The 24570-nt window shown below is 46.8% G+C and overlaps 1 protein-coding gene across 3 annotated transcripts in view; it reads right to left on the bottom strand.

Moving 5' to 3' along the window:
* CCDC85A (coiled-coil domain containing 85A) overlaps positions 1-13075 on the bottom strand; it is a 56936-nt gene extending 43861 nt beyond the window's left edge. The window contains exons 1-2 of one of the 3 annotated variants that reach the window (XM_051792892.1): positions 12801-13075; positions 9304-10219 (exon numbers count right to left, since the gene is read on the bottom strand). In XM_051792892.1, the coding sequence (XP_051648852.1) occupies positions 9304-10219; positions 12801-13019 (1135 nt within the window). In that variant the 5' untranslated portion in view covers positions 13020-13075. The remainder of the gene's footprint in view (positions 1-9303; positions 10220-12800) is intronic. The other 2 variants (XM_051792891.1, XM_051792893.1) reach the window with 2 other exon arrangements.
* Positions 13076-24570: the final 11495 nt, after the last annotated feature.

The raw sequence follows: 24570 nt of genomic DNA, 5'->3' as shown, positions 1-24570 counted from the left end.
TCCTCTGGTAAAGCCATGAGAGCACTTCAGCTGTGGATTCATGGCTTTCTGTGCAAGGACACTTTCAAGCCCGCCTGTAAATGCAAAAGGCACATTAACAGCTTCTAATAGGACTGCAGCACGCACACAAAAGAGAATTAAAAATAGCTTTGTTTCCCACTGGCCGGCTTAGCACAATTCAGGAAACTCAGGAAGGAAGGAAACATTGTCTTAAAAGTTGATTTTGAAAGGAAACACATTGAAAATGTTTGTATCAAGCTGGTTGTTCACAAAGGTGTTTTCTAGGCGTGTGAGTAACGTCAGCCCCAGTTTTTACACCACACTCAAAACAGACTAAGCCAGGAATAAAGCTGTTAAAAAACTGGCATGATGCAACAGAATAATCAGCAGCAAACACTCAGGAAAGCTGCATGTAAGGTTTAGTGATTTGAGGCTGCTGAATCCTGTCTTGTCATTTGTTTAGCTGTTCCCACTGGGGGTGACAATGGCAATATTTGCGTTGTTGGCACGCTGTTTTCAGAACTATTGATAAAAAGCTCCAGGTAGTACCCAGGCATTTACTCAGGGCCACAGCACATCCAGAGCTCTTCACACCCCCCCAAGGTCTCGCCTTCACAAAGACATTTGTCCTGGCCAGCAGGGCAGAGTTCACGCGCATCAATCCATGTCCCACACGTTGATGTCACCCCACGGAACACGCGGGAGATCTCCAGGGACAGAGGCACTGTGAGTTACTCCACGTGCAGCTGAAAAGCCCAGGCCCTCTGGTCAGGGCTGCTTTCTGTCCTCACAGTCACTCCAGGCCGATCCCAAAGCCCCGGAGGCTCCGTTACTGCCCCGTTACAACCTGGAGCAAGGACAAGACTTTCTGGTTGCTTTCCATGGCAACCGAGGCAGCAAAGAAAAGCAGCACCATCCTCCTCTCCTGTAGGTACCTCGGTCCCCACCCCTGAGGTCACAGCCTTGCCTTGGACCTTTCAGAAGCTCACAGGGCTCACTGAAACTCAGAAAGAAAGAAGCTTCTGCAGCATGAAGGTTTTGACCCAACAGACTGGGCCCGAAAAGAAGGGCCGTGCTGCAAAGGCAGTTTCCAGAAGGTGCATAAATAGGTTTAGTCTGAAGACCAACATGTTACAGATTTTCAGTCTTTCCCTCTGTCCACAAAATCAGCAGAACTTAAACATGCCACAGACACACCAGACAGGTATCGCTGACCATTTATTGTGCTGGCTGCCAGATCTGATACATGCAGGACACAGGACCAGATGATTCCATGGCAGTGGTGCCACAGCACAGGGTGAGGGAGCCCCCTGAGCCGTGAGGAGGCAGAGGATGCTCAGATCTCCCATCCTATGGGAACAGGCATTAGCAAACTTGCCTGCAATGAAACCAAACCATGCCTTATCTACCCCCAAAATCTCACCCCTCCACACTGTCAGCCTCTCACACCTGAGTACCACACTGAGGGGCAAAAACCCAGTCCAGGAAGGCTCAGTGTTAAAATGTTCCTGGTTTCCTGGGAAACAGCACTTCCTAGTAAACAGAATATAAACACTATCTGGATTTTTCTCATCCCAGGGAGTGGAGATCTACTTGTCACTTCATCTTCCATTATAGATCCTTTCCCAAGAGCTTCCAGAGCCTCTTGCTCCCCAGGCTGTCACCTGACTGCATCTTCACAGGCAATATCCTGTTTCCCTTGCAATGAGGACAATGAATATCCAAAAATCCTACAGGCAGGACTAATATCTAACGTCAGTTGACTGAAAAATCCATGTGCCAAGTGCATCCCTACTAAGCACAAGGCAGACACAGCCAAGGTTTGCTACATTTAAACTACAGAACTTTCCACGGAGATAATTTCAACAGGTATTTTGCTCTCAACACCAACAGAAATTCTCAGTCAAACATTCTCCACTAATCCTTCAAATATCCATTTTCCAAACTGCTATCAGAATCAACTGTTGGGTTTGTCAGTTAAAAAGTAAAATCAAGCAAAACCACCATGGAGCAAGAGAGGTGGAGTAGGACATGTGGCCCAGGAAAATGACTCGTGGCTTCAGGGCCTGAAGGACACGTTTCCAGTTGATAAGCCTTGACTTGTCCTTTAAGTACAACGAATGCACTTTGCTGATTTGGGGCTGTTGTAGAGTTATCAGGAATGTGGGACAAGCAAATCCTGTTGTGCTACATCTCTTTCTGGACTTCCCCAACCATCTTGTCAGTATTCCAGGGGTCTGCAGCTGGATGTACTTGCAGTTCTGTGATCAATACAAGGAGTCAACGCTGTCCAACCCATTCTGGACAAAGCCAGGATGATGAAGTGACTTGACAGGATAAAACCGTGAGATCCATGCTTCCAAGAGTCTGACCAGTCACTTCCATGCTGCCAGGCAATCCAGCAATTCATTTTTACCAGGCTGAATACAACATTCCAGTACTCTCAAAAGGGACAAAATTGTCCAGGGTTATTCCATTCATGGGGAAGGTAAAATACACAAATCCCAGTGGCTTCATGCTGGAAGTAGCACTTTTTTAATAAAAGCTCAGGATGCTTTTGTCCTCCTTGTTGTCCAAAATATTTGCACGTGCTATGGTTGTAAGTGGTGAGAATGTAGCATTCAGCATTATGGAGTGGAGTGCAGACCAGGTGATCCAACAACAGGAATAAATCAAAAGGTCATTTACAGAGGAGACATAGATTCTGGCACCTTCTGCTGTTCAGTTAAGACTGAAGAGCCTTTGGTCTTGGTGCTTGGAGAGCTGGTTAGGAAAAAAAACATTGTTGGAATACTTTGTTGTCATGTTTCCTTTATGGACTTAGTGACACCGCAAAAAAACCTAAAATTCAAAATTGAACTTCAGGTTACAAAAAATTCTCAAACAATGACAGTGACTTCATTCAGAGCACTGGAGGGGCACAGATATTCAAGCATCTTGCTTCTGTCTGGGCACCCCGTTTCGGTGCCACCAGGGGTGAAGAGCTCGAATACTTCGCGGGATCTGAGTGAACGTTCAGGTTCTACCTCCCAGCATTGCTATGTTTGTGCTTGGTGTGTTCATTTACCTTCAGGGAAGTGTTCCTTTGCTTTCTCATAACCCAGCACTATTTTTAGAGACCATCTTAATGTGCTCAGTAATGTTTTCAGACCACAAAAGCCATCAGATGGATTCTGGCCCTCCCCAAGGTTTGTTCAGTGTAAGACAGCAGCAGGCTCAGGAAGCAGGAGGGGATGTGGGGCAGCAATCAATGCTTTTCTCCAGGCTCATCTGATGAATCAGCCTTGTACCCTTAGTAAAAAATACAGGGGTTTTTTCCTAACCCAAGTCCCAGGTCCGTGTTCCACAGCAAGGGCTGATCAAGGGACGTTTTCACAACTCACAGGAACTTAGAGATGCAGTGGGAGACACCCAGGGAGTTTTGAGGTCAACCATTTGAAGGAGCTATCTCACTACTGATCACATTAGAGCTGTTTAATATTACAGGCATAAACACTCTGTGATAATTTGTGTAACCCTGAGGAGAAATGGAGACCTTCAGAGGACATTCAGTAGTGCTGTTTGCCACATGGCTCACTTGGCTTTTTCAGCTATGACACATCTTTTACTCTCGACAGTGCTTGAACGCTGTGTTTGATTAGTCTAAATAACCCCTTAAATTATTGTATGGACTTTTACAAATCAGTAAAGTTCACACAAACCATGCAAATAAAAACTGAAGGCTAGAAGAAACATGTTCTTGCTGAAGTACATGGGTGCAAAGCTGTTGGTTTCTTCCCCCCCCTCCCGTGAATGTTACAGAAACAATGCAAATATGCCAGCAATTTTCTAGCACAACTGACAAGCAGAACTGTTTGTTATTCAGAGCCTTCACACAACTGTTCATCTTTTGAGACAGCCCAGCTCGAGACAGCAGCTTTCCCATTCACAATCAATACATTTGCACACCCCTCCCTGCTGCGTCCCAAATGCTCAGGGACACATCTCACATCACAGCCCTGACTCTTCCCTGCGCCTTCAGAATGAAAAGCACTTTAAAAAAACACATTTACAAAAACACTCAGCGTGCACAGACTGGTATCATTGCTGTTTACTCTTTTAAGAAAACTTTCCTGTATGTCCTTTGCCCTCCATGTCATACTTTTTAATTCATTTCCTCTGAAACACATTATTGTCCTGCTTGCTGCACTAAGCAAAATTCCAGGCTCGGTGTTTCAGTCCCACTGATTCCCTTCCCAGAGACCACCCTTTAACCAGTCAAGAAGCACAAAGAGACAAGATTTATATCCAGATCCTGCCTTGCTGATAATTCTCACTGCCCTCTCAGTAACTATATATCTGTGCACACGACAGTATGACCTAAGACAAGCTGTGCCTTGGTTTACTAATTAAGACATGACTTACTAGCTCAGAAGCCAATGAATTTTCGTTGCCAGAGTCATTTTCTTGTGTACACAAAGCTTTATTACAGCTCACTAAATACCCTATAATTTGGAATGCCTGCAGTCCTTTGCTCCTGTCAACATCCATGAACTCTGTGTGTGAGGAGCAGCACCAAATTTGAACCCCACACTACACTGACTGCTCTTCCCTGACCATCAACCAGCTCAGCTCCAATCTCTGCACAGCCTGCAACAATTCTCCATTGTGAACTTCATAACAAAATACACAAACTGAAAAAAGATCCCATTAACAGACAGAACTGAAGGGACGGGACACTTTGATTGACACACAATACACACCACAAGGCTGAAATTCTTCAACAAGCAGCACTTACCAAAAGTTATTACAGTATTCTGACTCTGCATTAGAGGTACCAGAGGTCAGAGAAGTTGACAATTTAATCACTGATACTTCCAAACCCGTAATTTACTATTACCAAATAATAACAGTGTAACTCCAAAGTCACCAGAAGGACTCTTACACCGGGTCCTGAGCTCGGGTCAGAGGTGCTGTCTCAGCAGAGGCTCAGACAAGGCTTTAATGTGAGGACTCGCCATTCTGGCACTAAGGAAAATAAAATAACATCCACATCTGCCCACATATTTCAGGCAGACAACAGTAGCTACACAAACTCCTGATAAGCTCTCTGAGGTAAAGGCAAATGGCTCAACTCTTGACCCAACCACCATGAAAAATAAATGAGCGTCTATTGTCTCCTGCACAAACCAAAACAAACGCCCACTCGCTGCTCAGAAAAGGCATTATTTTTTAAAAGCCTTGCAATGAGATAAACAAGACACAATAAAAATCAGTGCACCGGCTCCAGCCCAGGGGTGGCACTACAGCCAGAGGACGGGAACCAGCTCTGCCTCGCAGTGTTTGTGGAGGAACGGTCACAACTCGGTAAATTCCTCCTCAGCAACAAATGCAAAGTGTTCTAGTCCCACACGTATTCACATCTCATGCCCCAGTTCTCTCACAGTGTGGAAGAGCTAAAACCAATTTACAACTTTGGCATGAAACCTACGGAATTCAACGGGAAGGCTTGATAGACGTAAATGTTTAGAGCTCCACGCTTAAAAAAATAAATATCTGAAATAAACAGTAGGTTACTTCATCCTGGCAAAGGGGGAACTCAGTGGATCCTGCAGCCTTTGTTTATGCTCCCAAGAGTTAGGAATGCTGCTCGGGCTCCCAGAGATGCAGTGCTGGGTGCCACCAGGAAAGGCAGATCACGCACAAAGTGCTGTACACTGCTATTGAGGACAGGGAAATTATCTCCATTTCGACTTTAAGAAACACAACTGAGCAAACCTGCATTGAAACATGACATCATCCCCCTCTTTGGGCAGCAAATGCTGTTTCCACCAGAGGATATCAGTTGCCTCAGTAACATCGTTATGAGGTTTTCCTCTCTGAAGTCATACTGCAGTTTCCTCTCTTCACTCAGTGCAGCATTTTCTGATTTTGTTTTCCTTCTAAAAAGCACGTTTATAACAGAAAGTGTCCAAAGTTTAGGCTGAGTCTCTATTCAGCCTACAAGCACCTTTGCTCAAGGAGAGGTGATGTTGCATTTGTTCTGTGAGAGCCCTCACACCTCCAGCAGTATGAGAGGTGTTAGTCAGCAGTTTTACTTCTCTTCATTAACAGCCTCAGCAGGAAGCAAGAGGCACATGTGAAACCCTTTGGATACTTTCCTTTCACACAAAAGTCAAAGCTCAGAGTAAAACAAAGGACTTCTTAAAATAGAAAGTTGAGAATAAATTGCTTAGACTGAAAAAACAGCACTAGGATTGCAAATGCTGAAAGCAGATCAATTTACATAGAGGCACTTACACCCCAAATATCTGTCAGAGTTAAATTGTCATGTAGTCTTCTAGGTCGCATTAAAATTCTCTTCAAAATGTTTTTACCGCTGGCATTTTCCCTTCTAATTTCAGCAATCTTTCTATCCCAAACATCTCTGTTCTCATTACCCAGAACATTTAGGTGTGATTACAGCAAAAGATCGTTATCGTGTTTTATTTGGTTAAGGCCTTAAAAATTAAATACAGGTGTTTTCAATTAACAGCCATCAAATTTAGCTCTCCCATCCCATTTTCTGTCACTCCAAAGGCTGAGGACACCTATCTGAGAAAAATATGTAGGAGAACCATGAAGCAGGACTTTTTAAAAGCCTTATAAATCTTATAAATGAAAGCTGACATGTCATACAAGAAAAAAAAAAACCAAGATCAAACCTTTGAGCATGGAAAATGAGCAGAATTATGAAAGGAAACGTTATCACCTCATCCCTCATTCCTTCAGCTGTGCCTGTGGACCAAAGGCTGAGGTAACTTCCCGCACACCTCGTGACAGCTTAAAACATGCATGAGGCCCAAATGATTAATGCATGAGCACATCCTGCAAAGCTGCACATCCTGTTCCTGACGCACTGCAACGCTGGGCTGCAACTGCTGGGACTGAGCTGAGGAGCTGTCAGGAACCTGCCAACACCCTAATGCACCCCCCCACACCTCTGGGGACAGTGCAGAGCCTGGCAGAGGGGACACGGCAGCACAGAACCCGGCACTGCCCTGCGGGCACCAAGAGAGGCCAGCTCAGGCCAAGGGAGGTGGGCCAGGCTTGTCCCGAGTCTGGAAATTCTGGTTGCGGAGTTAAAATACGTTGTTTTTATTCAAAAGGCGTTTGTGGTTGCTGTCTGTCACTCAGGGTCACCAGCACTTCACTCCTGCTGCTCACACAACACTCCTCAGGTACCACAGTAAGGTCGGAAGTGCCCTGCAAACTCATCACACAGATGGGCAGTCAAACATCTCCTGGCTAGATACACTCCAAATTTTAAAACAAACTAGGGGCCAAGGGGACACTGAATATTTACTACATGATTTTGGGATAAGAACCCAAAATATGGTCCTTTTGCATTTCTCATCAGAGTTGAGGGCCACGTTTCCAGGCCACTTTCTGACTCAGGTTGTCACAGTTTCCCCACTCCTCACCACAGATGCAGAAGATGAGGATTTCCGTCCCCTACACTCAGCTGGCAGGTTCAGGCAGACACAGAACAGGCAAACTAAGATTCACACATTACTTGCACAGCAATAGCCAGTGCTAACGGCCAGCACTTGGACCATTTCCATTTTACCTGCTCCCCACAAAATCAAACCCCCAAACACCCAGGAGGATTCAGCCTTGCTGTGAAGACCAAGTATTTCCCTGAAGTTGAAAGCCTCTTCCTCACAGTAGGGCTGTCAAGAGCTTTACCACTGACCAAGGTCAGATGAATGCCAGAGTTACACCTCAAGTTTGCATCAGATTGTATAAATATGGAAAAAGAGAAGTTTGACAAGGTACTGGTGAGAGGAGTTGTCAAACCAAAGAGGACTTGCTGTAAAAGTGATTATATAAAGTGTAGGGCAGGCAGAGCTGTGATTAAAGTCAATAAACAGCCTCCCAGAGCAGCAGCTGCCCTCTCCAGCACCTTGTGGCCTGAGTCCAAACTGTAGACAGATGAAATATGCTGCACAAAGGATGCCAGTCAGCTCAGGATTAAAGTAACAACTGCTCTCACTGCACTGTTGGCAACACGGGCCTTGACAAGGTACTTGGACAACAGAAAAATCCAAAAACCCACCATGCTGGGAACAGAAAAACCATATCTTCACCCGGGTGTGATTTGAAAAATACACACTTAAAACCTTAGATCACCTTTCTACTGGCTCGGTGATGGACTGAGGAACATCGTGGTGCTCTAAGGAGGTCTGGTTCCACACTTGGTGCTTACAGTAAGGTCAGTTTTAAACAGAAAATGGAGAAGGAATACAGTATTTAATGGAAGTTGTGTAAGGCCAACTTCAGTAATTGCTGTGTTACACATCTTCACATACTTGTCACACACTCACCTTATTAATCACTTTAAAATCAAAGAGAGAAGTCTCTACACTTACCACTTCGGGTCTGGGAGAAGAGTTTTCCACTAGGACACTAATTTCCTTCATGGAAACAGCTCAAAGCATATGGAGGAAAGAAAAGGAGCAGGCTACAGAAATTCTGCTAAGTCTACAAAGAGTTGTTTCTACAGCAGTGAACTTTGTAACCATTTGACTTTCAGAATAACAAAATACTTACATTGTGACTATCCTAAGAATAAAATTAATCCCAATCAGTGGGGATACGCAGCTCTTAAAAGCTTGGCATGTTTATTGGAAAACTTTCTAAAAGGCAGCAATAACAACAGCAAAGAAACCCCTTCAGATCTTCCTTAATTTTTAATTTGTTATAGTTAAAAATATGCAAACTCCGGGCTTTGAAAAGCTTTAGGAGCTATCAGATTCATTTCTATTGACCCTACTCTTCACCTGGGGTCTTCTCCAAAGCTTATGGAAAAGGATATAAGAAGCCTTCAATCAATAGACAGGAAATTCTAAAATCTTTAAAGCTAGAGGAAGGTGGAAAGGAAACTGGAGACATCCAGCTCCACTCTGCTGACTCAGATACAGGCAGGACACAGAACATAATGCAATTCCTCCCTGATGCAAACAGAAACCCATCTGGGGACAAACAGTTTACATCTACGAACCACAGAGCAGGGCTGGGGCCAGGAGCTGCTCCTTGGTGTCTTGCACCAGCACTCAAAATGCACTTTTCCCCTACTTTTTCAATTTAGCCAACACGTGCTAGATGGACAAACAGGGCTACTCCAATTAAATCACTTGCTAAAGGAACAATGCTGACACCAGGCTCGTTACCTTTCGTTTCACATCAATGAAATGAAACATTTCATCACTCCTCCTCCTGAAATAGCACTGGAACTACCTTGGGAATTTTCAAAGAGAGCTGTCACCGGAAGCATGGACCCACCATTCATTCCGTTGTAAATACTCCTGTGGTGAGGGGACAGGTCCTCTGTCACTTGTCTCCTGAGGGTCCCTTCCCTGCTGCCTCCGCTGAGGTGTTTGAGGTGCTCGGGGCTGCCTCCATAGTGCTGTTTGAGGTGCTCTGGGCTGGTGCCCCTCACCTTGTGCAGGTGTTCTGTACTCCCGCTCGGCGTGTGCTTCTGGAGGTGGTCTGGGCTGCCACCGCTGTGCTTTTGGTGCTCAGGGCTGCCACCAGGCCTCTGCTTTGGAAAGTGTTCAGGGCTACTACTCAGCATGTGCTTTGGGATAGTTTCTGGGCTGCTGCTGCTGTGCTTTTGTTGGTCGGGGACTTTGACCACGGCTTTGTGGTGCTCGGGGCTCGGCCCTTTCAGGTGGTGGTCAGGGCTGCCGGAGCCGCGCGGCTTCTGCAGGTGCTCGGGGCTGATGCTCCGGTGCTTCTGGTGCTCGGGGCTGCCTTCCCCCCGAGCCTTCTGCAGGTGCTCGGGGCTGGTGCTGGGGTGGTGTTTGTGGTGGTCGGGGCTGTCTGTGCTGCCCGTGCTGGAGGTGCTGCTGCCGTCCCCCACGTCTCGGATGTAGGCGCTGGGCGCCGTCAGCTGGCACAGGCTGAGCTGGCTGTCGATGGAGCTCCGGCTCCCGGCCCCGCCGCCCTTCTCCTCATCCAGCAGCACACACAGCTCCTTCAGCTCCAGGTTCTCCTTGACCACTTCTTCCTGTCTCACCTCCAGTTCCTTCAGCTTCTGCAGGTACAGGGCCACCTCTTTGTGCATCACGCTGGCGCTGTACCTGCCCAGCCGCTGCCACTCCCGGGACACCTTCTTGCCCTTCTGTCGGTCGTCGTCCAGGAAGCAGCACAGGTCCCTCAGCTCCTGGTTATCCTCTTGCAGCTTCTGGTTGATATCCTTCAAGAGAAAGATTATCATGGCAGAGAAGTGTCTAAAGGAATTGGTGTTATACAATCACCCTTACACAAGCCACAAAATCATATTTAAGTACTCAAGCGAGGCATAAATAATTGCTTGTGTAGATCTGGCACGTTGTAACAGCACAGTGCTTCAAACAGAGCTGCTGTCCAGCCAAAGCTGACCTGGAGCTAGTCTGAGGTGTTCAAAGACTAACTTCTGACACAGCATAAAAGTTTCAGGTGCTTAATTAATTTTCATGCTAAATATCAGAGTAATTTAGCTCCCAACCTGGGCAAAGCTCGTAAGTGCTCTCCTGATGATCTCGCTCCCCAGAGAAATATTCACCTGAATAAAACTGCAAGGTACATCAGAACTTGTACTCTCACTTAAATAATTAATTATTACACATCTAGGCTCCCTATTCCCCAAAGCATAGTCACATATAAAGATGAACATTTTAGAGATTTAAAAAAAAAGGGGGGTTGTTTGACGTTGTTCCAGATTTGCATTAAAAACTCTTGTCAGACATCACTTTATCGGGATTGCTTCAGCCACTCTGAAATTAAATAATCTGCTTTAATAGATTTTTCCCTCCTAATAAAATGCAGTACATGATTCCATGCCCTTCTCTGAACGAGGAACAGTCTGAGGCAAATGCTCTGAAGAAAAATGTTCAGGGTGTTACTGTAGCAGAATAATGCCAAAGAAAACATTTGCAGTATTTTACCCGCCTAGTTTGGACTTGTGACCATATTTCTCTTTCCCCCAGCTCCATATTCATTCCTTCTTATGTATGATATCACAAATAGAGATTAGCCACAATTGTTAAAGGCTTGGCCTTATGGAAAGACCATTTTAGCACTGTTTCCAAAGAAAAGGAAGCTTTTGTAACCCCACTGGATCTGGATGCAGGAATGCCTGGGTTTGTCTGATCTTTGCCTCAGAACAACTCTGAACTTGACCAATTTCAACCTGTATTTGACAATGCAAAAAAAAAGGCTACAAGGTGTCCTTAAAAATCTCTGCTGGTGAGAGATATTTGAAGTGATCCCACAGTGGAATAAAAAAGTTGTGGAAGTGCAGAATTCCTCAGCCAGAAGGCAGCCTTCCAGCTGGGCATTCTGACTCAGGGACCTGGTATTTCACACACAACAAAGGAGGGAGATGTCCAGACACCAGCACAGGGCTCACAACCTCCTTCTCCCAGATTCTGTTGAAAAGTTCCAGATGGGGCATCTGAACAAAAGGAGGAAGTTAAACATGACTTAAGGAGTTCAGAATTGAGAGGGGAATGTGTCACTGCTTCCTACACATCTTGGTGTGTTTGGTCAGTTATCCGGAGGATGCAGAAATCCATATGATGTCACAGCACTGGGAGAAAGACACTATTGTTGTAATTGAACTTACATTTGAAACCCAAGCTTTATTCTTACTAAATACTATCAGGGATGGGTCTTTTTTACCCCCAGACACCACAGATGGTCAAAAAGAGAGAAGAGACACACCCTCCCATACTCTGCAGAACACAAAAACTTGGGAGACAGGAAGAGTCTTCCCCCACATGCTGTTTATTTTATGCCACACTATGATCAAAGACACTTTCTCAGTAATTCCATCATTTAAAGCCATTCTACAAGTGAAGAACTCTCTTCTAATGCACTTCCGTGTAATAATTCAAAAGCCCACACTGCATCTGTCTCTCCTCTCCTTCCCTCCAATCTCACTGGAAGAATTCCCTAAAAACAATGTCCTTTCTCAAAAGCAACAAGACAGAAAAATGTTGGTGGTCCTGCCAGCTCTAAGGTAACTTTCCAGGTCTATAATGCACAAGCAAGGTAATCCTCTGTAAGCAGTCACACTATCTTCCCAATCCTCAGAAGTGGGAAGGAAACATTAGGACTAAGCTTCTCACCCAACCAAGGAGTGAAATTTAGAAGGGATAAGCCATTACAGACCTGGTCTGACTTGTGATGTGCAGCCTGCACAAGGATACAATTGAAAATGGTTAGTCAGAGATGCATTAGTAGATGCCTTTTTCAGACAACAAACTAGGGATTGGTTCTGATCACCCCAAAACGGAGCCCAGGGGTTTGCCATCACCTGCCATACCCTGCGCTGCATCCTGGAAATGACCCACTCCCTCCAGCAGCCTGCCTGCCTGCCTGACAGGCTAAGGCAGCTGAAACTGGGGACAAAAAACCTTTTGAACATCTACAGCTCTGCACACCCTTATTTCTCGTGCACTTCAGGCAGGATCATTGAACTCCAAACCAGTGGAGTCTAACACAGAGGTGACCAGACTTTAGTGCTTGTACCAAACCAAAGAACACTGGGGCAGAGCACACCCCAGCTGTGCTGCACATCCTGCCGAATGGCTGCTCATCTCTTAGCCGGACACTCGATTTTTAAGCAGCATCAAAGGCTATTCACTCCAGCCCTCGTCTACTTTTCCTGCGGTTCTCGGGAGCGGCTCCTCCCGGAGCATCCACCTGACGAGACCGCTGCCGGCGGGACGGGCGGGGGGCCGCAGAGACACGGCACAAACTTCAGGGGTCCCACCCTGCCCACCCCGCTCTACCTTCAAGCCGCGGATCTCGCCGAGGTGGAGCTGGAGGCGGCGGTTCACCTCGCGGATGAGGTTGCTGTGGTCCAGCATCGCGCTCATCTTCTCGGCCTCGGCGCGGCGGAGGCTGCGGATCAGCTCCTCCTTGCTCCACTTGAGCAGCTCCTCGTCCGACACCTTGGACAAGTCCTCGGCCGGCGCCGACCCGCAACTTTCCGCCGCCACTTTGGCCATGGTGGCGGCGCGGGGGCAGCCGCGGAGCCTCCCCGCGTTGCCGGGGCCGCCCCTCCGCCGCCGCCGGGGCAAAGGGCGAGCCCGGAGCCCGCGGGTGCCCCTGGCTCCAGCGCGGGGAGACCGCTTCTGGCCCCGCGCAGCGGATCCTGGAAAACAGGAGGAAGACGAGGAGGAAAGGGTGTGGAGGAAGCCGGGCCACCGTCTGGGGAGCAAACTTCCCCCGTCGAGATGGGAAAAAAATAGAAAGAAGCCTCGAGACAAAGGATCCCCAAGACACGCGCGGTTCTTTCAACAGGTCAGCGCCAGCCGCGAGCGGCCGGTGCCCGCGGCGGGGATGCGCGGGGCCGGCTCTCAGCGGCCGCGGGCTGCGGGCTGCGGGGCGGGCGGCGAGGCGCGGATGCCGCGCCCCGTGGCGGCGGGGGAGCGGGAGCGGCAGGAGCGGGAGGGATCGGAGCGGCTCGGGCGCTGTGGGCGGCAGTGCCGGGCGCGGGGCCGCTCGCGGCTTTTCAGCGGGGCCGCGCCACGTGCGGGGGGGCGGTGCGGGAGCGGGCACAGGCGGATCGCGGGCTCCACCTGCCGCCCGCCGCCCGCCAGCGCCGCGGGACCGCCCCGCGGCGGGGACACACCTGCGGGACACCGCGGCACCCGCACACACCCTGCACGGGGAGCGCTTAGGGACCGCCCCGCGGCGGGGACACACCTGCGGGACACCGCGGCACCCGCACACACCCTGCACGGGGAGCGCTCAGGGACCGCCCCGCGGCGGGGACACACCTGCGGGACACCGCGGCACCCGCACACATCCTGCACGGGGAGCGCTTAGGGACCGCCCCGCACCACGGACACACCTGCGGGACACCGCGGCACCCGCACACATCCTGCACGGGGAGCGCTCAGGGACCGCCCCGCACCGCGGACACACCCGCGGGACACCGCGGCACCCGCACGCACCCTGCACGGGGAGCGCTTAGGGACCGCCCCGCACCGCGGGACCCAGAGACGGCGCAGCCGCCCGCGGAGCAGCGCGGTCCGCCCGCCGGGCCGGTCTCCACAGCTCGCATTACATCACCGCCCGCCGGCACCGCCTCGGCACTCCCAGCCCCGCACCGCTCCTCGGCGCGCTCCCCGCTCCAGATGGAGGTCGCATGCCATGAGATGAGCCCCCCGCGGGAACTAGGACTGGGCTATTAATAGTCCTTCCTTAAGAATACTCGGCCGCGTGGTAGCGAGAGACTCACGTTCCCCAATTTGCTTAGAGATACAAAGGCTCTGCATAAATCTGCCTTGCAGATGATTTGAGAATGAAATTTGATAATCCGTTCATGCTGCTCGCAAAGAAAGATGACACGACGGATCTCAGTGGCAGGAGTGATGAACCAAGACTACGAGGTGAGTAATTGGTTGAATCCCCGTTTCTCAATCACCGAGTTCCCCTGAACAATCCCCTGAGGGCACAGGAGCTGCCTCGCCTAATGGGCCCTTGCTACCTCCGACTTTGCAATTTTATAAATTCGTGGGATTAAAGAAGATGTCTCATTCTTGAGAGGAAAAATTAAAGTACTTAATGCCAGCGCTGGCTGATCACTAGGCTGTAGCCCCACAAGCAGGGCTGGCTCTGCAGAGGCAGCTGCACAACCTGTGCCCTACCTGTCCCACATCACTGTTCCAGCCAGCACTTCCCAGCCAATGCTACAGGACCAGACTAGCCAAGGATTACTTTCTGCTCTTAGTCCAATTTAAGAGTTGCCAAAGAATGGTTAAATCAAACACTGCTCCTTTGTTCTTATTGCTAATCCTTTCCTTCAGCTGCCAGCTGTCCCTCGATCACAACAGAAGTTCTCCTGCTCCTTTCCATCGTGGGCCATGCTTTGCCTTTTTCCCCACCAAACAGCATTCAGAGACGTTCTTTCAGCTGATCCATCTCCCAGGTATCTCCAGCCTCCCATGGCTCCATCCAGCTGGGTCCCAGGATGACCCAGCCAGGGCAGCCCTGCTCTTCCCTTGCCAAAGTCCTGGCGTGGGAATCACACCTGAGCTGCTCCCACAAGTCCAGGCTCTACTCAGGACCCACCACACCCACTCCAAAGAGTCCCTGTGATACAGCAGGAAGCACAGAAGGGTGGGAATGTTGGCTGAGCTGCGGGATGAACCCCAAATCCCACCACTGCCAACAAGAGCTCCAACAAAGCGCGGAGCTTTGCCAGCATGAAATCCCATTTCCCGACCAGCCCCAAGTACTGTGTGAAAATTTTATTTTCTCTGAAAACTCTATCACTCTCTTAAATCCGCTGGAATTTTTTTCCACCGCAAAGAACAAAGCTTTAGATAAAAGCATCTGACCAGCCACAGCAAAAATACAGTAAAAGGCCATGAAAAAGGAGCTGTCAACTTTCATACCCAAATATATTCTATTTAAATGCAACTAAAAAAGAACAGCTAGGGGGAAAGGCAGCAATAAATTAAGGCTTTTCTTCTTCGAATTCAGTTGAAAGGTCATATGATGTTAGGTTTTTACAAGTTGTAATTAATTTCTTTCCATGAAATAAACAATTAACTGAAAACTGACCAGAAACTTTTAAATCAAAATGCTTCAGGAAAAGGTGTCCATTTGCCTCAGCACCACCACTGTTTCTCCAGAGCAGCATTTCATAGCCTTTGATCGTGGCGTGCCATGGAAAGCACGGATGTGAGATGAACGGCTCCACAAATGGGAAACACCTCCACATTTGTGTCCTCGGGAGGCACAGCTTTACTGCACAGGCACCGGCAGGAAAGGGCAGTTCATCAGGTATGGCCACTGGGAACAGTTTAACAAAGCCAAACTTCAGAAGTCGGGGACAAACGGAGCTCCAATAAGGGAACCAAGAACGGATCAAGTGGAACTGATGTGGAACGTTTCTATAAGGAGAGGATCTAATTTCACATTCGCTCACGCTTGTGTAACGAGATCAAAACGAGAGTGGGAAGTGCTACGTAATTATTCCCAGCTCCTGGCAAGCTTAAAACTTTACTTTTAGACAGTCCACCTCAGTGCTCAAATGCCAAGTACTTCCCAGCTCCTGGGCTGTCACCATCAGCGGTGAGGACAACAACTGCCCCAAAACAAACACTTCCATTTGCACGTGTGCTGGTTTGCCAGCTCAGTAACACTGTCACTGCTGTGTCACATTGTCACTGCTGGGTCACGTTGTCACTGCTGGGTCCTGCTCACCCCGGACATGCAAATGTGCACCAGTTGTTGCTGGACAGTTCTCCTGCACGTCCTTGAGGACTTGCTTTTCACTGCTGCTTGCCTTGCTCACAAGTCTCCGAGGGCTGGGCGGGGTCTCTAAGCATTATTATAACCAATAATAGTTATATGATGATTTGAAAAACACTTTTGGACACTTCCAACAAGGCCCTAAAGCTGTTCAATAGCTCCCTGCCAAAAATGTGTCAGAGCTGAGTACTTTCCTAGCAGTCATTTTACACAAAGATGGCTAAACTGTTTTTGTTCAGACCTTCCAAAAATACTTTTGAGAAGAGTTCAGACTTGAAAAATGTCATTCCCAAATTGGAAGGAAGTGGAAGGAGTTTAAAAATGAAAAGTTCAAGTAATTTTAGTTACAGTTGCTTCTAGATGTTCTACCCATCATTTGTGTGTCCGTAGCTGACACCCAACACAGCATCACCCACACTGGCTGCTGTCTAATCCCAGTTGTGCTGATTTCCCAGGGAAAGGGGTAGAGCTTCCCCTGCAATGTTCTCCAGCTCTTTCCCCATCACAGGATTCATTTTCCAACCCTGACTGCCACTCCTGCAGTCGCTGTCCCAGCACAAATTACACCAATGCATTCACAGAGGAATATTTTGCAATTCAATATTGGACTTTTCCTAATGGAGTCTCACACAGTGTTCACAGAGTGTCAGTACACAGAAAAATTAACAGACTGATACTTCCAGTGCACAAGGGATATTATGGATAATTCCATCCAGCTAAAGCTGGCCAGAAGCAAAATCCTTCAGTGCAGACACCTTCGTATCCAAAACATTTAAAGACAGAATCCTCACCTTTTGCTCCTGACTTGAGCACAGGTAAGTAAACAGACAACTTGGAACAAACCCAACTAGCTAACAGGCTGTTTTCTTATCCCACAAACACTTTGGAGAGAGAAAAAAATTCCACGCATTTCCAACCCTGAGAAAATGTAAAGGAAAACTAGAAAAAATGTTTTCAAATTAACAATCTGGAGAGGAGATAAAAAAAAGCTCATCTTAGATTAGTCATTGGGCTTTTTAAAACTTCAGACAGTTGTATGTCCCTCCTCCAGGACAAACCTGGGATCCCCAAGTCACAGATTACTCCCAGAAGCTGGAGACTTCTGTCCTCCCCTAAAACACCAACAGAGCTTGAAGCATTTACAACATACTTAGGAAGCACAAGCATTGGAACGAGATTAAGGCAGGATAAATCCTCGGCAAAGAATTTAAAAGGTTTGGAAGTTAAGCAATACCATGCCAGGAAGAAAGGCACCACTGCCTGCAAGCAGCAGCACAGGGAAACGCCTCGCCCTGATGGATGCTGGACACTTCCCATGAGCTTCTGGACTCCTCCCTAGGACTCTTCTTCATCCAAGCCTCCACACTCTTCTATCATTTCCCTGAACCTATGAGATTTTTTTTCTGTGAAAAGACTGCTGAATCTGCCTCTTCAGTGGCATTATTGATATTTGTTAATAAACCCTTTTTACGAAAAAGAGATTGCTCATTGCATTTTTTATAAAGATATGTGTGCTTAAATAAAACTAATCCACAACAAGAGTACATGGGACAGATCTCCAATGGTTTGTAACTCTGTTTTTCATTTAGAATCATCTCAGTTTATCCAAAATATTTAAATCAGTCACCCACTCACTCATCCTGGCTTTCCCACGGCTCCATAATGGCCTTTTATATCCACCTCCTTCCTTGGCAGGGCAGGATTTTGTAAATAGACTCTGCAGTCTCAACAAATCTCCCCAAAATTCAGGTTTTGCTGGCAGTAAGGTGGGCTGTTGTGGAATCATGGGTTATTTAGCCACCACTTACCCCTTTACCACAGAGACACCAGTGGTCTGGCACTGCAGCTGATTTCTCCCTGTCCCTTGCAGCTTCACACCGACAACTTCCACAGTGGGAAACAACTCCAGGGATTTCCAAAGTATCCAAACTTCCTGTTCTGAGGTGTTCCCATCTCTGCTGGGATTACCTATTTACAGAGAAGCAAAATCAGATTCTTTTGAAGATTTCCCTAGACTCACTTAAAAACACCAAGAAAACCATTCTTTCCAGCCAAGCACTGGTCCTTCAGTAGAAAACAGAACATGGTACTTCCTATGGAATGTATTCCCTGTGCTGCCACAGCAGTTTAAAAACCAGTGCAATATTTTTTAGAGTACAGATCACACATCTGAACAAACCCTGGGCCTCCAGTTCACTGGCAGTTCCTCACAGCGACCTGGTGCAACGAGTTAATAACACAGAGGAAGAAGCTGGAACTCAGAGCCCTTTGGGCTTATCCAAAATGTTCTTTGGTTCTCAGGGGAAGTGCCCAGTGAAGGCAACACAGAGGAGAAGACCCCTTTTGTAATTTTTTTTTAATTATTATTCACAGATTATTTTTGATGAGAAAAACAAGAAAAGCTGTTGCCCCTAGAATTTAAAAGCTGCACCTTAGACCTCTGGTTCCTGCAAAGTGCAGGGGAAGGGGCACAATTATAGTTATATATATAGTTATACAGTTAAATATGACTGTCCCACCTGATATATGGGCATTTCTCACTGTAAACCCACACTCACACCCAACTAATGGAGGACCAAAGCACAACTTTATTGCCAGCTCAGCAAAGGCAGGCAGTGATACTTTGAAGTCCTTCCTGGTTATATGTCTATCCATATTAATGTACACAAGAGCATACTGGGAGGGAAGGAGCACAGTAATTGGGAAGGCAGCTCGTGAGGTTATTGAATGGACAGTGATCCCCACAGATCACCTTCCCCTGCAACTTTCATCTCCAGGAACACACTCCTTACTTATTCTGCTGATTCCTCGCAGCGGGAAAAATCCATTAAATATTTAATTAAGCTGTGTTCGATATATTAGGCAAGTGAACTCTTCTATCCAGTGCTAACCAAACATTACACACTGCATCATTACAACACCCTGTTGCAATGATACACACTTCTGTTTGCTGAGGAACAGTAGCAGCAAACCAGAAATGAGCACCCAAATCAGGATTTCTAATCTAAGCATCCTCCTTTGAGCTATTTTTATGTAATCAATTCAAGAGGAGAAGCACCAGCTCTGGGAACTGCTGCTGCACCAATAGATGGGCATCGAAACGAGGGGGGTTTGGGCTCGTTTGGGTTTTCAAGCAGAGCAGGAATTTATTGCTATTACCAGGAACTCAGTGCAATGGAAGCAGACAGCAGTGATATTTTAGAATTTGTCCCAAAACTCACCAATATGTGACTTTCCATTATTGGCAAGGAATACTGGACTGGTACCCTGCTCAAATACTTGTTTATCAGCCTTATTCCTGACCTCCTTCTAAAAGTAGGCTGACATTTGGCACAGAGAAAACCACAGAAACAAAGTTAGAAGAGGGAAATAGGTAACAAAAAAAGAATTAAGAAAAAAAAAAATCACATTGCCTGTTCTTTTCTCTTGTCAACTGGAATCCTCTTACAGCTGCAGTAATCCAAGTGGTGCTTCCTTACATTGCAAAAGGAATTTTGCAAGTCAGCCATGTACCAGAAAATCCCAGCTGATTGGACTTTGATAAATGTCTCTTATAAAAGAGTAAATGTATTTGTATTCCTTTTTCCACTGTAATGGTTTTATGTTTTGTTGGGTGATTTTTTTAACAGGGGGTCTTATGAGCACTACAAACAAAACATTCAGCAAAAATGCAGACCCCAAAGCCTTGTTGCAGCCATGGGAAGATCTGCAGCTGAGAAATGAGTGGTTTGGAAATAAAGCAGGCTCTGGAACTAGGGATTTTCAACTTGACACAAACCCAGAACATCCCTGATCTTGCACAGGGGCAGGGGGAAGTAGTTTGGACCAAAGTGAAAGGAAAACCTCCCAGAGGTTTTCTTCCAAGAGGATCAGGTGTTGATGCTTCCCCCAAAAGGAGCTCTTTTGAAATAAATAAATAAATAAGGCTGAATAGAAACAGTTATTTTCCATACAACCTTCCAAAGCTGGGACAAGAAGGAAGGACAAAGTTGTCAGGCTTCATCATGATTACAGACAGAGAAAGAAAAAAGGAAAAAACTACAACCAGATCCTGGTAAAGATATTGTTGGTTTAAAGACAACTCCCCTTCTTCAAAGGGTGACAGAAATGTGCTGGCCCCACAGGGAAACTGAGAATCTTCTCATCTTTGTGCTCTAATCTTCCTGTTCCTCATCTTCCAGGGCCATAAATCACTGCTCAGCACCGTGACAGCCCCTTCTGCAGCAACCCCATCACCAGGCCGGGCTGAACATGTGCTAGGCTGGGCTTAACCACAGAGCACTCCAGGGCAGAGGGAAGCTCACACAGGCCCAGCCTAAGAAGATTTCTAAGAAGATGTGCACAGGGAAGCCAGTGTCCTGATCTGGGTGCAGGGGCACTGCAGCTGCTCCCTCGGCCACCATTCCGAGCACAGCCTTTGCTCCGGAATCATATTCACTAAGTTTACATCTCAATAATCCGATTAAAACCTGCAGGAACTAATTAACTTAGTGCATAACGACAGTAACAATAGTCCACAGTAATTTTCTATCTTCAGTGTGCTTTACAGGCATTAACTAATTAATGGATAACACGAATTAAAAAATCAATGCATGAGCATAGCATATGATTAGAATTAACATTTCAATTACTCTCCTCCTCTGGCCACTGCATTCACAAAATGCTTCTCCTTTCTTTGCACGTATGTGCCATAATTAAACGGGATCCTGTACAACTTATTACAAAGTAATTATAGAGTTTGGGAACCATCCCGTACCCTCAGTGAGAGCTCACATCTGCTCTCCCATTGTCCTTGAAATTCTGCCTTTTCAGTTATTCCCACAGATCCCTTTTACCGTAATCTCTTTTTCCTTAAACTTTCCTTGTGCACACGGGGTTCTGTGAGGTACCTTTAGTTACTGGGATGCTCACACACAGACAAAAAACCCCCGCATTTGGGAATTCCAGGGGCCAAATCCCCATTGCAAAAGAGCCTCATCTGATTCCTTCGCTGACACACCCCCAAAATCCCCAGTAGTGCTAAAAGCAGAGCAGTGCAGAGCTTTCCATGGGCCAACTGCTCTGGATCTGCTCCACAGGCCAGGTTTTTTTGAGCCCGAGCCTTCCGATTGCGCCACAGCAGATTAAATGTAACCGAGTGTGTCTGTGCAGGGGCCAAACGGGGATGTCTCCCAGGAGGAGGAACGGAGGCTTTCAGAAACACAAAGCAAAGACACATTTTGGCAACCCATCTTCCCCTGCTGCCAGTTGAAATCCTGCATCTTCCAATGGCTCCCTTTCAACATCTGTTGTTTTCGTGGCGAGCGGGCTGACCTTTGTGAGGAGGGAAAAGTTCCTTTGGGTTTCTCTGCAGGGATGTCAGTGGCCAGAGAGCTCACAGTCGTAACATTTTTCCAGTAGTTTCCAAGGGTTTTCAGGTGCTAACCCAAACCAAACTAACAACCCCCAAAGCCACAAGGGCCCGTACACATTAGCTACACACAGCCTACAATAAAGAGCAACTTCCCACAGCTGACAGGGTAAATTCATTTGCCTTTTCTCCACAGCACAATTTGCAGCATTTTCCCTGCTGGTGCCTTCCTACCACTGCCCTTTCCATCTGCAGGGAGCTGCAGTTGTTCCTCCTGCTGGTTCACACACCTTTTTAATGAAAATTAATTCAGGTTGCAGCATTTTCCCTGCCAGCTGTGTGGGCTGGGGCTCACTTTGCTGTTCTCTGTATGGACTGATGTAAATCACCCAGTCAGAGATTCCAGTGAGAATCCCTTTTTTTCCTCACACTTTCCCTTATAATTGTTGAGCATTACATGATTCCCATCCAGCTCATCTTTTTTTCGGTGCTAATTACATGTTTCCAATCCATGGAATCAATAACACACTTCTCATGTTTTCCCAGTTACATAAATACAGATCCAGTGCTCCCAGCACACAGGCTGAGGTGACAAAGGGGAGCACAGCAGTGAAAGCCAACAGAAATCACTCACTCCCTGCTGAATAAAGTTCTAACTAACAATTCAATTACCAGCTTCCTTTTCCCATTTAAATTCATTAAATGCCCATAAACTTCTCAGAGGAAAGGCCAGCACTGATTTTAATCTTCCTCATTACCTCACTTGCTTCTGACTAATAGGGCTGCAAACATGCATTCTTGTGTTAATTATTTTTTTATTATTATTCTTTAAAATGGACTCTTTAATTTAGAGAGAAGCTGGCTGCTGAGCTCTATGCAGCAATATTTCAAGCTCATTGCATTTTACTCTCAGCCATGAAAAGAATCTGTGCAGCTATGAAGACAAGTTTCTGATCACTTCAGAAAAGCACTTCTGGACACACTGGGGATGAAAGAACTGTGTTAATAAAGTTTTTTCTGGACCCCGAATGGAAATTCTCATTGGGATTCTCATGAGCAGGATGGTCTTAAACCCTTACTAGTGTCTGTGGGGAGGATCTTAAAACAGCAATAGTGAGGCAAGCAGGTTGGAACAGGAAAAAAACCTCCAGGGCCGTTCCTGCCACACAGACAGAGTTGTGAGGCTGAAACATTTGGTTGCTACAATGTAGGAATCAGATTTAGTGCCACAATTTTCCAGGCAGACAGAAGATGGGAGGATTCTCAGTACCTGACGTGAAGCCCATCCTGGGAATCCACCTGAATCCACCCACGTGTGCAGCAACTGCTGCTGCCACTGCTGCTCTGTGACCTCTGAAGAGGATAACGGGGGAAAACCACCTAAAGCACAGGAAAACATTCTCAGAAGAGCAGCAATTCGTCCCATCTCGGTAGGCTTGGGAGAGCTGCACAGGGATAATGCTCTGAGCCTCAGAGATGGTTTCAGACGAGATCCAGGCACTGGCCCAGAGCACCAGGAAATTTCCACTGCTGTCAGTCCTGTACGTCACCAGGATAAATAAAGGCTTTCCTAAACCAGCCCCTCCCCGGTGCCTTTCAGAAGCACCACGCTCACAAAAAGCAGTAAAAACTTGAAGACTGCAGGAAATACAAAGTGTTTCCCTTCTATACAAATGTTCTGAAGGAAAGAGGTCTCACAGGGAGAAATATTTCAGAAGAAATTATAGCCTCCAAGCGATGCCTTTTGTTTTCCCTTTCCACTCCTACCCACCTGCTCTCCCACCCACACACCCCCAGCGTTATTAACGCTTATGAAAGAGCATAAAGTTTTCATAATAAAGAATGTTTCTGTCCATTATCTACAAAATAATACGGCTCATTCAGTATGTTCCCTTAGAGAAAAATAACAAATTGGGCTGCTGTAACTAGATGCTCTTTCTCGGGACAATACATTGCACTGAACAACCTGATTTCCTTTTGCATTTATAAGGGCACCAAACAGCTTTGCCTGAGAACAGTGATTTTCATCGTGGGAGTGTCAGGTGTGCTGTTTGTTACATACCGTGTGTTATGTGTAGAACAAGGAGATGTATTTTCAATCCTAAAAGCTGATTCTGCATTATTTATCTCATTACTGAAAAGACAGATGTGCTAACGCTCAGGTTTTTGCACCCAAAATCTACTTCAAGGACATGGTTTGCTGCTACTTATTGTTTGCTTCTGGAAAAGTCTTGATGAGCCAGAAATTTGGTGATGTCACTAAATCATATACTTGCAAAACAACCTAAATGAGCATTTGCTTGTTCTAAGGTTAAGGCCAGACCACAAATTTGAGAGTCAGTTGTGGTGCCAGGGATTTCAGCTGACAGTGCTTTGCTCTAATACCTACAAGCTTAATATTATGGTAAAAACCAGCAGGAGCAGCTCAGGCAGGAGTGTTTTGGCAGAGGGAAGAGGCAGTTCCTGAGGCAGTTCAGTGCTCTCTGAGTGGAACCCAGTGTTTGATGTGCACAGAACCAGCAAAGAACAGGGAAGCAGTGGCAGAGATGTCAGTCTGAAACTGGTGGTCAAGTGCAGCATGACTTAATGCCACTGAGCACTTGCTGAGGGTAACCAGCCCTCTGTTTATCTGTTTTATAGTGAACTAGGCTAGAAGGAGACAGGCAGGAGTAACTATTTGAGCAGTCACTGATCTGAGTGAGTCCTCAGCAAGTATTTAGCAAAGAGGGGACAGTCCTCCAAATATCAGTGCCCTCAGAGGAAATAACCGATTCCACAGCAGCCCCATCTGTCCAGGAGAAGTACTGCATGGGAATACAGGTCAGCAGTGGAGTGACTTCAGTCAGCTTAGTGAATTTTGTGGATTTGTTATTTAGTGAACATCTATTCGGCAAACAAACAGCCAAACTAACAAACCCCTGGAGTTATTCACTGAAGTTTTC

This window comes from Manacus candei, unplaced genomic scaffold, assembly GCF_025592945.1.
Source record: "Manacus candei isolate 608988 ecotype Guabito, Panama unplaced genomic scaffold, ASM2559294v1 h1tg000035l, whole genome shotgun sequence".
NCBI classification, from domain to species: Eukaryota; Metazoa; Chordata; class Aves; order Passeriformes; family Pipridae; genus Manacus; species Manacus candei.
The sequence above is the reverse complement of the archived record's forward strand: the minus strand, read 5'-3'. Positions and strand labels throughout refer to the sequence as shown.